The sequence below is a fragment of the Scylla paramamosain genome, chromosome 35 (assembly GCF_035594125.1).
Source record: "Scylla paramamosain isolate STU-SP2022 chromosome 35, ASM3559412v1, whole genome shotgun sequence".
NCBI lineage: Eukaryota > Metazoa > Arthropoda > Malacostraca > Decapoda > Portunidae > Scylla > Scylla paramamosain.
In genome coordinates, this window is record NC_087185.1 from 13,476,664 (window position 1) to 13,489,163 (window position 12,500).

A 12,500-nucleotide genomic window follows, 5' to 3' on the forward strand; every position below is an offset into this window, starting at 1 on the left:
TCTCCCTCAGGTGGGTTGGCTAAGGACGGATACGCAGACCATCCTCAGCCTGCACAAGAAGGTGGTGACACACAACACGAGGATCTCCGTCACCCACAGCGAGCCGAGGACTTGGAACCTGCATATCAGAGCGGTGAGTCGTCCATGTCAGAGAGAGAAAGTTAGAAGTAAAGGAAAGTGTGAATGTCGAAGGAGGGAAGGAGGGAGAAATTGGGAAGGAGGAAAAGAACCATATTGTTCCCAGTTGTCTAATATAACTTAACCTAACCTAAATCTTGCATTGTATTAACCTGTTTTTAACCCTTTCACTGAGACGCGAAACAGTTAACAGCACCAGACGTAGAAAGCATCTAGAAGAAAGCACGGGATTGAAAAGAATAATTTTTTTGCAATTTCTGACCAGTTAAAAGATTGGAGGTGCCTATAGAACAAGTAAAAATATCTCAGATGATTAGTAATTAAGGAAAGATGTACCAAATAGCAGTCAACGGCCTAAAATGAAGTCAGTAAACGAATATCAAATGTGACCGATGATGAACACCACAAATATTTACACTATTCAACTACAATATCAAGAAATTATATATTGATGGTATTTAAACGATGGAATATGGGTTAGGTTGCAATGTTTGCGGTTGGTGGTGGCTTTCTGATTCAGCACTGTGATTAAGTTCATTCAAGAGTCTCAAGGCTTACTTATTGCAGCTTCCCTTATTTTCTTATGCTCTTATGATTCAGGGTCGTGTTTAGGTCCAGTCATTGGTTTCAAGGCTTTCTGGTTGCATCTTCTCTTATTCTTTCTATATTATTATGCTTTTATGTTCCAATGTAGTGATTAAGTTCAGTCAGTGGTTTCAAGGTTTATTTCCTTACTTTTTCTCTATGTTCTTATGATTCAGAATTGTGATTAAGTTCATTCAATGGTTTTAAGGCTCTTCTTATTGTAGCTTTCCTTATTTTTCGCTATGTTCTTATTATTGAGGGTTGTGATTAAGTTCAGTCAGTGGTTTCAAGGCTTATTTACTGCAGCTTTCCTTATCTTTTCTCTATGTTCTTATGATTCAGGGTTGTGATTAAGTTCAGTCAGTGGTTTCAAGGCTTACTAATTCAGGGTTGTGATTAAGTTCAGTCAGTGGTTTCAAGGCTTACTAATTCAGGGTTATGATTAAGTTCAGTCAGTGGTTTCAAGGCTTACTAATTCAGGGTTGTGGTCCAGTTAAGTGTTTCAAGTCTTTCTGGTTCTGGGTTGTTAAGTCTCATTTGTAGTTAATTGTATTTAAGTTCCATTCTAGTAAATTATCTTTCTGTAACACCTCATAACTCATTCTCTCTGCTATTTTTTTTTTTTTCGTTTTTCATTCGTTCCTTCCTTTAGTTTTCTTTCGTTCTCTTCCGTCTTTTTTTTATTTTTTTATTCCTGTTTGAAAATTTCACTGCAAAAGTAATTCCTCTCACGATACATTCACCAGGTCTTCCAGGACTTAACCTAATGTAGCTTAGCGTCACCTTCATGAACTTCTCTACGTTCCGGGAAATCGAGGTGAAAAATAGTATAGCTTCTTCAATTTTCACGTTAAAAGCAGGAAAGCTGAGACGGATTTTTGATCAATCACGTCATGAACGTATCAAAAACAAAATAACGAAGAATCTATTACAACAAAAAAAAAAACAGAATTCACACAAAATAAAATAGATGTTTGTTTACGAAGACAACAATTGAGTTAATTATTTTGGGCTGATATTTAGTGAATATTCTTGTGGTGAGGGAAATTTGCCTATAGAGAACATAAATGGTTAGTTTGTTGGTTCTACACGTGGGGCGATGGAGGTGAAAGAGTCATACAGAAGGGGTGCTTGCTTTCTTCGTGTGTATGTGTGATGTGCAGACTGGAGGCTCGTCTGGCTTAGAGAAATGAGGCTCTTTCTTCAGATTGTCTTTGTTCGTTTATGACTGAAGTTTGTTATCTTATCTCATCTCACATTCTTTCATTATCTCTCGCTGATTTCTCCTTTCTTTCTCTTCTTTTTTATTCTTCTCTCTCTCTCTCTCTCTCTCTCTTCACGTTGTTGTCTTCCTTTCCTATATCATTTCCTTCTTCGCCGTTTTCTATCTCTCTGCCATTCAGTCTGTCTTTCTTGCAATCTTTTTCTTTCTCTCAACTCTTCTACCAATCTTTCTTTTGCTCTTTCCCTTCTCCTATTCGTCATTCATTCACTCTTCCCTGCTTAGCTTCCCTTCATTACCCAACTCAAGAAACAACAGTAAAGAAAACACGTATTTACATTTACATCTCCTTCATTGACAGATCCCACAAATACATCTCGGAAAATCACCATAAGCTTTTGAACCTCCTAAAAATACACATATATATATACTTAGCCTCAGCCTCTCAATCTTGGGGTCTTCATAATTCTCTAACAGATGGGAAGCAAGTGAAGGAGCGTTTGTCTGACCTACTGAGACTAATATTTACTCAATTCCATAAAGAACCTAAATTACCATATTCTGTATGTGTGTGTGTGTGTGTGTGTGTGTGTGTGTGTATAAGACATTTTATATGCAACGAAATATGGAATGGGAAAATTGACATGATAATCTTTACTGTGTGGTCAAGAGAGAGAGAGAGAGAGAGAGAGAGAGAGAGAGAGTGTGTGTGTGTGTGTGTGTGTGTGTGTGTTACTAAGTGTTACTCATGTGTTACAGGTGAAGGAAGAGGACCGAGGGTGTTACATGTGCCAAATCAACACCTCCACTATGAAGAAGACAGTGGGATGTGTGGACGTGCATGGTGAGTCCAGTGTTCCCTCCTGCTTCCCTCCACTCCCTCCACGCTACCCTCCACTCCCTAACCAAGACTAACCTAACCCAAAAGAAAGACCTGATAGAAGTCTTTACGTGGTATAATCACCAAAATTCTTAGGATCAGCAACCAGGATAGAACAAGAAATAACGGGTTCAAGCTTGAAAAATTTAGGTTTTGAAAGGAGATAGGAAGAAATTGGTTCTCAAATAGAGTGGTAGATGAGTGGAACGGACTCGGTAATCATATTGTTAGTCCTAAGACATTAGGGAGCTTTAAGAGAAGATTAGACGGGTTTATGGATGGGGATAATAGATGGAAATAGGTAGATATATTTCATACAGGGACTGCCACGTGTAAGCCTGGTCGCTTCTTGCAGCTTCCCTTATTTCTTATGTTCTTAAAGAAGACAGTTTTTCCTTCTCCTTCCTTTCTCTTCCTCCATGCTTCCACCTTTCCCTCCTCCTTCCCTCCTGCTTCTCTCCACTCCCTCCATGCTTTCCTCCACTCCCTAACCTAACCTAACCTAACCTAACCCACCATGAAGAAGATCAGTATTCCCTCCCTCTTCCCTCCGTTCCCTCCATGCTTCCTTCCTTTCCCTCCTCCTTCCCTTCTTTCCCTCCTCCTTCCCTCCTTTCCCTCCTCCTTCCATTCTTTCCCTCCTGCTTCCCTCCTTTCCCTCCATGCTTCCCTCCTTTCTCTCCTCCTTCTCTTCTTTCCCTCCCTCCTCCCCTCCTTTCCCTCCATACTTCCCTCCTTTCTCTTCATTCCCTCCATGCATCGTGTTCCATCCCTATATATATCGCCACTTCCCCCCCTTTCTCTCTCTCTGTCTCTCTCTCTCTTTCTCTCTCTCTCTCTCTCTCTCTCTCTCTCTCTCTCTCTCTCTCTCTCTCTCTCTCTCTCTCTCTCTCTCTCTCTCTCTCTCTCTCTCTCTCTCTCTCTCTCTCACACTTTCTTTTCTTTCTTTTGTTGATTATTCTTATGATAATGATACGTGATGTGGCTTCTGAATTTTATGTACGAGTGTGTGTGTGTGTGTGTGTGTGTGTGTGTGTGTGTGTGTGTGTGTGTGTGTGTGAAGATCAAGGACACATACTCAGGTGTGGTATTTTCACCTCTCGTGGAAGGTAAATAAGTTACGTTTCAGGTGAGGCTAAATACAGGTGTGAGGAAAGTTAATGGACTGAACCTGTTGTCTAGATACCCAAGCACTTTCATTCCTTCACCAGTGGGATGTTACCTTTGTTATCCTTTCAACGGAGTAACCTTTGTAATGAACTCCGTGAAACAAAACAGAGAACCTTGAAAAAGAAACTAGTGTATACGAGATGCGACAAAATTATTCATGAAGGGGCAATGTTGAAAAGTAAAATAAAATAAATGAATGAAAAAAAATCAAATGAAGTTACGTAAAAGTGATACGAAGATGGGAAAGGAAAAAAATTATAAAAAAAAGATAAAATAAAAAGTAATGATTGTATTTTTTAAAGTTACTATCTGTATAGAAATAAATAAGAAATCATTGTACGTATGAAAATTAATAAAGACAACCAAGAAAAAAAGAGGAAAACGGGAAGATGAAGACACTTGCAATGAAAGAGAACGGAAATGAGAAAAACAAAATAATAATTTGTTTAGAAATAAATAGAAAATGAGTGTATGTATTAAAAAAAAGTGAGAAAAAGAGAACATGAAGACACTTAACGATGAAGGAGAAGGAAAATACGAGAAATAAAATCACACAAATCCTTACGGCACACACAAGACGAGGGGAGGTAGATGAAAACTTGTGACGTTTGACTTGACTGGCGGGACAGCAGAAGGCCTTCCTCTGTCATTGCGGGAGAGAACAGCGGCAGGGTGCGAGGAGACTGCAGGGGAAGGGGAGGGGGGCCGGTATCGATTCAGAGCTTGTAATTGGTTCTCTCCCTCCGCCGTTCTTTGTGTGGTAAGCAGCTTTGAAGGGGCTCGCTGAGATGTACGGGAGAGGAACACGAGCTTCCACATCTCCGAGGTGTCATTTGATAAAAGTAGTGACACTTGCTTCACGTGGCGTTGTTTTTTGTGGGTCCGGGTGATGTCCTCGTGTGCATTTTTTTTCTCGTGTGTGTGTGTGTGTGTGTGTGTAAAGAGAAGGTTGGTCAATGGCTGCACATGCCAAAATGATAAAAACTGAATGAATAAACCTTTAATTACTGCTCCTCTCCAAAAGAATTGTGGACAGATAAAAGGTTCCGTTGTAGGTGTCATTGATGTGATTAGTATGAGAGAGAGAGAGAGAGAGAGAGAGAGAGAGAGAGAGAGAGAGAGAGAGAGAGAGAGAGAGAGAGAGAGAGAGAGAGAGATTATTGACTTTGAAATGTGTGTTACTGATTTTGTATGGTAAGAGCCCTTGTGTTGTTTGTGCCGTATCGTGTTTCCCTGTGACCTTTGCTCTTAGTCTCTGCTTGATCAGCCCTAACCTAACCTAACCTAACCTAACCTAACCTAACCTAACCTAACCTAATCTAACCTAAAGTGAGTCACAGTACCATCTTTCTTTATCTTACAAATCTATAAGGAACAATCACCTTTGCGCGATTCTCAGCAAGGCCCGTATTCTGAAACACTTGTGCGCCGAATCTCCACTATTTCAAAAGGCTCTAATTGAAGATACACGAGTTTTTAGCGGTGTTTTTACGGTTCTAGTGATAGATTAACAAGATTTCTGCTTGATTATTTGGAAAAACACTCTTGAAAACCCGGCTGGTCATTACTGTGGCCTTTGGAGATAGCCGTGGTGAGAGAGCAAAGCGTTTTTGAATAGAGGCCTAATTGCTACACGACGGTTCTTCAAGGAATGGTTTGTTTAATAATTTTCGACTGAATTAATGTTCTTTCATTTATCTCTTTTCCTAGCTTTAGCTTTACCAGCTTTCCCAAACCCTGTTACTCACCTTAAGTATTATTCACACTAACAGTCTTTCTTTTTCTTAACCTGTTTTTATTTCACTCTAACCTCAGCCTCTTTCCCAAACCCTGTTACTCATTTATAGTATTACTCACACTAACAAACTTTCTTTCTCTTAAATAGTTTTTTTTTTTCACTCTAACCTCAGTCCCTCACTCACTCACCCATGTCTTTACTACTTATCCTACATCATTTACTTTAATTAAGATAGTATAGTTTATCTTCAAACAACTTCAGAAGGGCCAACAGGTCTGCTGCTATTTGTTGTTCCATTGTGTTCCCTCCTCTTGTGTCCCTTTCATTCACACGTGCACTCCATTCACTGTCTCTCTTCTTTCACCCTCTCAACACTCCAAGTTCCTGTCACCACTCTAAACTTCACCAACCTCCCTCACACCATGCAAGTGACTGTCTTGTGTGTCTTTGCAGTCCCGCCTAACATCATTGACGAGGAGACATCAGGGGACATCCTCGTGCGGGACGGTGATAGTGTATCTCTGGTTTGCACGGCGCGTGGCTATCCGGAGCCCAAGATCCTGTGGCGCCGAGAGGACAATGAGAAAATAATGTTACGACAAGGACGGGGCAACAAGTCCAAGGGTGAGTACGAGAGAAGACAGGGAGGACAAAGGATAAGAGAGAGTAGGAGCCTATTACTTCCCACTGCAGTGTTAACCGAATGATAATGATAATCAGTTATTTATTAAAAACGCAAAACTAAGATTAGGAATAAAATAACAACAGCAATGGAAAGTTAAAGAAATATTAGCAAAGAGGTAATGTTCTGCCAGCCAGTAAAAGAAAGCAAACAAAAAGAAAAAAAATAATAATAATAAACTACCAAATTGTAGCAGGGAACAATGACAATTGATAAACTACAGTACTAGAATGGGTAATAAACAAATTCCAAGTTTACCACTAAAATAGCAACTAAATTACAATTGTAACCAATTACATTAAAAAAAAAAAAAAGCCAAAGTACCGTAAAGAAAATATATGTAAAACTTTACAGACGTTTTATTAACCCTTTCACAGATAGTCAACCTTTCCCATTATCATCTACAATTTCTAAAAGACTTATTTCTTGCACTACAGTCTCTTGAAAAAACGTACATGTATATTTAGCAAAGTCGAAATTAATCTCATACTCTTTATTTGCTTACTTGGAAACATTTTGCTACCGTGGTCCAAATGATGACAAAAGACAACCAAAGCAGTGGAAAGGATAAGAAACGTATTTGAATAGTTTAGCAGAGGTGAAATTTAACTCCATACTCTTTTCTCTATGTCATCCCAAACAATTTACAACAATGATGCAAATGTTAACAAACAGAACAATGAGGGATAAAAAACATGTCTATAGTTTAGCAAAGATGAAATTGAACCTCATACTCTATTTCTTTATGTTCACCCAAACAATTAACAACAATGATCCGAATAACAAAAGACAAGAGGGATAAGAAATTGATAATGACTGTTGTGTCCTGCAGTGGATGAGGTGGAGGGCCGCTTCCTCAACCTGACGCGGGTGAGAAGGAAACAGATGGGCGCGTACCGGTGCATCGCCATGAACGAAGTGCCGCCAGCCGTCATGAAGAGGATCATTGTGAACGTGTCCTGTGAGTCCCCTGTGTGTGTGTATGTGTGTGTGTGTGTGTGTGTGTGTGTGATTTGTTAGACTGCAGTACATCTCATAGAATAACTCTCTCTCTCTCTCTCTCTCTCTCTCTCTCTCTCTCTCTCTCTCTCTTGCGGTATTATATCATCATATTTATTTGTTTCTCTGTTTGTTTGTCTATCTGTCTGTCTATCAGTCTGTCTGCTTGTCCCCCGAATCAAGCTAAAAAAAGGTGAAAAAGTATCGCGCCATTGTAATTGGAACACGTCTCTATTATTTCTTGGTGGCATTCCAGCGTGACCTTCTCTGTCTCGTCGCCGCAGACTCGTCCTTAATTCCCTGTTGTCGCTCCCTCGGCAACACCGCGCCTCACTTCGCCATAAAACGCACGAGGCGGACAACAAAGGACGTCACGGGCTATTTTTCGTCCCGTCTTCTTCTCAACTGAAGCGGCGGTGGTAGATTAAGGGGCCTCTCTGATTTCCTTCCTTGAATCTTGCCGTAATAACTCGAGGCGGAGGCGGCGGAGGCGATGGTGGCGGCGCCCGTTCAACACAAAGAACGTCGCTCAAATAAAGACGGAAAACAAAGCAGCTGTGTCCATGGCGTGGCGAGGCCAGCCATATAACCCCTGACCTCAATTTACAAACAGATTTGCCAGCGAAATTCCATTCTACTGTGGAGGGGAGAGTTGTGGCACCCCCGGGCCCTCTCAGCTCCCCAGGCACCGGGCCTCGTCTGCCCGGCGCCACGCTGAGCCCACCGCTGCTGCTCCGCCCGCCTCTGCGCTCCTGGCCACCACCACTACCACCACCAACGCCGCCGCCAACCTAACGATAATTGATGCTTTTTTCCCCCACTAGGATCACCGAGACGAGTCTTCTTCTTTTTTTTTTTTTTCCTTTATGTGTGTTTCGTGAGTTGAAATGTATAATTTTTCCTTTTTTTTTTTTTTTATAGAAAGGCAAATGTTCTTTCCCAAAATCTTACTTCATATGATGTTCGACACGTGTGTGTGTGTGTGTGTGTGTGTGTGCAAGCTTTTTGAGTTTTGAATGGTATGTTGTACGCCTTTTCATTATTTTACAGGAAAACATTCATTCTTCTCTCAAAGGCTTCATGTCATGTGATATGATCAGTCTTTGTGTGTGTGTGTGTGTTTCGTGTCACGGATTGTATGATATCTGTTTCTCTATGTTTTTCTTTTTTTTTATTCTAAGTAAAGGGCAATATTGTTCTTCTCCGAAACCTTGCGTCATTTGATGTTTGTTTGCCTTGTGTCGCGGCGGAGAGCAAAAACAAAACAAGGACGTGACACGATTTCCGACTAGCCCCGTAAATCTTGAGTGTCCATTTGAGGAGCAAGAACACGTGCTTCACCGGGCCAGCGGAGGAGCAGCTGGAGGCCGAGGTTTTGAAGATGCCTCGGGAAGCTCGTTCCTCGCTTCGTGTTTACAGCCACAGACAAAATTCACGAGGGGCGGCTCTACAAAACGCGTCTTGTCGGCGATACATATTAGAAAGGCCGCGAGGAGAAATACGCGGCGCAATGCATCAGTTTTCTTATCATATATTGGAAGGTTCATGTGTCTTCCCCCGTGACGAATGAGCCCATAATTTCATGGATGGCGTGCGCAGGATCAGATGTGCTGCTGGTCGCCCATTCCCCCTTCACACCAGCCGCCATCTAACGCACTACTTAGCACCAACTTCATCTGTTTTTTTTTTTTTTTTTCCGATTTTTTATCAATTTTATGTAAGGCAGTTTTCCTCAAGTAAGGATTGTCTTTTCATGTAAGGCACCTCTTAAATCTTTTTTAATTTCAAACGCTTAATTGTGTTCGTGTTGTGATTATTGAGGGTTTTTCCTTTTCTTTTAATAATAAATATCATGTCGGGAAGATTTAATGGTCTTATTCAGAATATATAGTGTGGATAATGACTGTGCTCGTGAACTTTCCTTCTGATATGAATAGCACACACACACACACACACACACACACACACACACACACACACACACACACACACACACACACACACACGCGCGCGCGCGCGCGCGCGTGCGCACACACACATACACTTAGAGACCCGCGTGCACTTAAATCGTTTTCCATGAGTGACGTCATCAAGTCTAGCTCACTACAAAGAGCAGCGACGCGTTGGCTCCTCACTTTACGCGTACGAGCATTTCACGCCTAGCAATATACGTAAAAATTTACATGAGTGCGTGGTGCCTCTCGCTCCATGCATGACCCGCGTGCACGGCAGGCAATACATATACTGCCACACGTCACTCTCTCCTCCCCCTTCCATGTGCATGTTACTCTGCAAACAAACAGTTCACTAACACGAATTTTGGTGAAAGCAATAAAATATAGAAATGCAAATAACACGCCCAGAGACACATTTCCACATGGCATCAATTGTTAATTTGGAGAGCCCAAGAGCGAGGAAGCGGAATGTTTACTGGTAATTAACACTTGCATAGCTTGTTTGCATCGCGGATCAGTGACTGCGCACCTCTGGCCTGTCTCTCCTGCTGCCCCTTGAGGTACATCGAAATTATCTATCATCTTTCTATGAGGCGCAATATGATCTTGTTTTAGCGAGATCTTGAACTTAACAATCGATCTTTTTTATTATTTTTATTTATTTATTTATTTATTTTCTTTCTTTATTTCTTTATTCCTTTATTTTATTTATTTATTTATTTATTTATTTATTTTGAGGAACACCGGCCCCGAGAAACAAGAAATAGAAAAAAAAAAAAATAATAAAAAGAAACTCGCCGAGGTGCTTGTCCTTAAACAGAGTCAGAACCGATCATCGGAAACTGAAGGATAAGTGTCTTGAAGCCTCCCTCTGTCCCTCTGTTAGTGTCACTCTTCTATCTGTGTATCCCTGCTGACATTTTTATCTTATTTACTAATGTTTTATTAAAGAGTTTATTTATAGTTAGGTAGTTAAGAAGATAGAAAATTAGTTCATTAGTTATTATTGTGTTGGTAAGTCAAAAATTTGCAAGTTTGTATATGTTTTTATCTCATATTTCCTCCCTACATATTTATTTTATTTATGTTTACTTAGCAATGTTTGTTAGTAGGTTAGGCAAGTAGGAAGATCGAGAGTTAGTATATTAGTCATTAAGTTATCATGTCATTAAGTTTTCTAGTTGGTACATATATTTTCTTATCATATTTCTTTCCCACGTTGTCTTCACGTTCCTAAATCACTTATCTTCTGTTCAACATTATTCTTGTCTGTCAGTGCTTTGAATTACTTGTGTGGATCCCCCTCCCTTCTATCCTTACGTTTCCCTTCCATATACGTACTTCCTGTATTGATCTTCCTCCCTTCAAGTTTCTCTCTCTCTCTCTCTCTCTCTCTCTCTCTCTCTCTCTCTCTCTCTCTCTCTCTCTCTCTCTCTCTCTCTCTCTGGTATTCTCTTGTTCATTCCCAACGTTTCCCTATCTCTTTCTTTTGCAAGTTCTCTGTAAAACCTTTATCTATATTACAAAGTGGTTCCAATACCCCTTATACGTCTTCGTGCACTTGTTTTGTTATGTGTCCTTCCCTTTATTTATCCCGCTTCCTCATTCCTCTTTTTCTTCTCTTCTTTGTAAACACTCTCCTTACCTGACTCAAAGTGATTCTCATCTACTTATTCTCCTTTTCTTTATGTGTTCTTCCTCGAAACATTTTAATTTTTTTTTCTACTGCCCTTTAAACACGTACTCTTAGTGACCTGTATTTTCTACATCCTTTTGATATACTACCTATCCCCATTCTCGTGTCTCTCTGCCCATTCAATACCCACTGTATAACCATCCTTCCCCCTTCTCCATCTCTTATTTTCCGATGTGGCCCATAAAATACCCACTTTCATAGCAATTCTTCACCCTATCTCTCTTTTATTATTTTCCTATGTGGTCTTTCCTGCATCCCTTATCTCTTCCTCTTTGCCCATATAACACCTTCCTTTCATACCCATTTATCTGTCTCTTATTATTTCCTATGTGGTCTCCTGTATCCTCTTACCTATATAACACCCACTTTTTATAGTCATTCTTCACCTCTACCCTTGCTCAGGTATCCCAACAAAGGCAGCCAGCAGTACATCACCTGTAGCACCGGAGTGAGGGTATCTGCAAAACTCTTCTCGATCTCCCATCAATATGCTGCCTCGATTCTCTTGTCAGTCCCTTTCACAAAATTCCACGCGGCAATCAGACCTGAATTAGCTTCTCTTTTGCTGTATTCACTATTATTACTTTTTTTTTTCAAGGCAGGGAGGGAGGGAGGGAGGAGAGAAGGGAGGAGGAGGAGAGAAGAGGGAGGAAGGGAGGGAGCAAAGAGGGCAGAAAATATCAGGTTTCTTTCATGATTCGTACAATAGGCATATCGTCTGGCTCAGATTTTAGTTTACACAGGGCAATCACTCACTTTTGTTGAAACTCTGCACTTCATTAAGTTTTCATAGTTTTCGAAGCTTTAAACCCGAGCAGCACCTAATGAAACCCCAGGCAACAGTCCGGAGCATTATTGTTCTCCATCGTGCGCGAGAATGGAAGAAAACGCGCCCCAGATTTTAATGGTTCTTTTTTTCGACTTTTATTATTGGAAAGATTTCATACTCGCAATGTTCTTTTCTTTTTTTTACTTTCTTTTTCTTTTCTTTTTATCACGCTATGCAAACCGACCGAAGATGAATGAAAAACATGCGATTAAATTCACTATTTTACACACATTTCTATCGTATTTACTAAATGAACTTGCATATATTTATCTAATCATCTATTTATTTCTCTATTTGTGTATTCAATTTCAGCGGAAACAGGATACGTTATTCCATTATCTAATTGCTTTCCGATTATTTCACTCAATCCCATTACAAAGAATTGCTGCCAAACGATGCTTTTTCCTATATTCTTTCGTATGCAAGTCGAAAAAAATATCAGTTTCCTCCGTTGTCGACACCAATACTCGGGCGCCGCCTCTCCCGGCAAACCCCACGACTTGCTGATATTTTCCACTGCCCACGCCCTTCTAGCAACCTCCACCACGCCCTCCTGACACCTTTCACGCCCTTCTGACACTTTCTACGCCCTCCTAACACCATCCA

The 12,500-nt window shown here is 40.6% G+C and overlaps 1 protein-coding gene across 1 annotated transcript in view; it reads left to right on the forward strand.

Moving 5' to 3' along the window:
• The window catches only part of LOC135090673 (lachesin-like), a 152,637-nt gene that overhangs the window by 128,462 nt on the left and 11,675 nt on the right, over window positions 1-12,500 (forward strand). Inside the window, exons 3-6 of the mRNA XM_063987639.1 lie at window positions 11-133; window positions 2,705-2,789; window positions 6,187-6,357; window positions 7,248-7,376. Coding sequence (XP_063843709.1) covers window positions 2,732-2,789; window positions 6,187-6,357; window positions 7,248-7,376 — 358 coding nt within the window. The 5' untranslated portion in view covers window positions 11-133; window positions 2,705-2,731. The remainder of the gene's footprint in view (window positions 1-10; window positions 134-2,704; window positions 2,790-6,186; window positions 6,358-7,247; window positions 7,377-12,500) is intronic.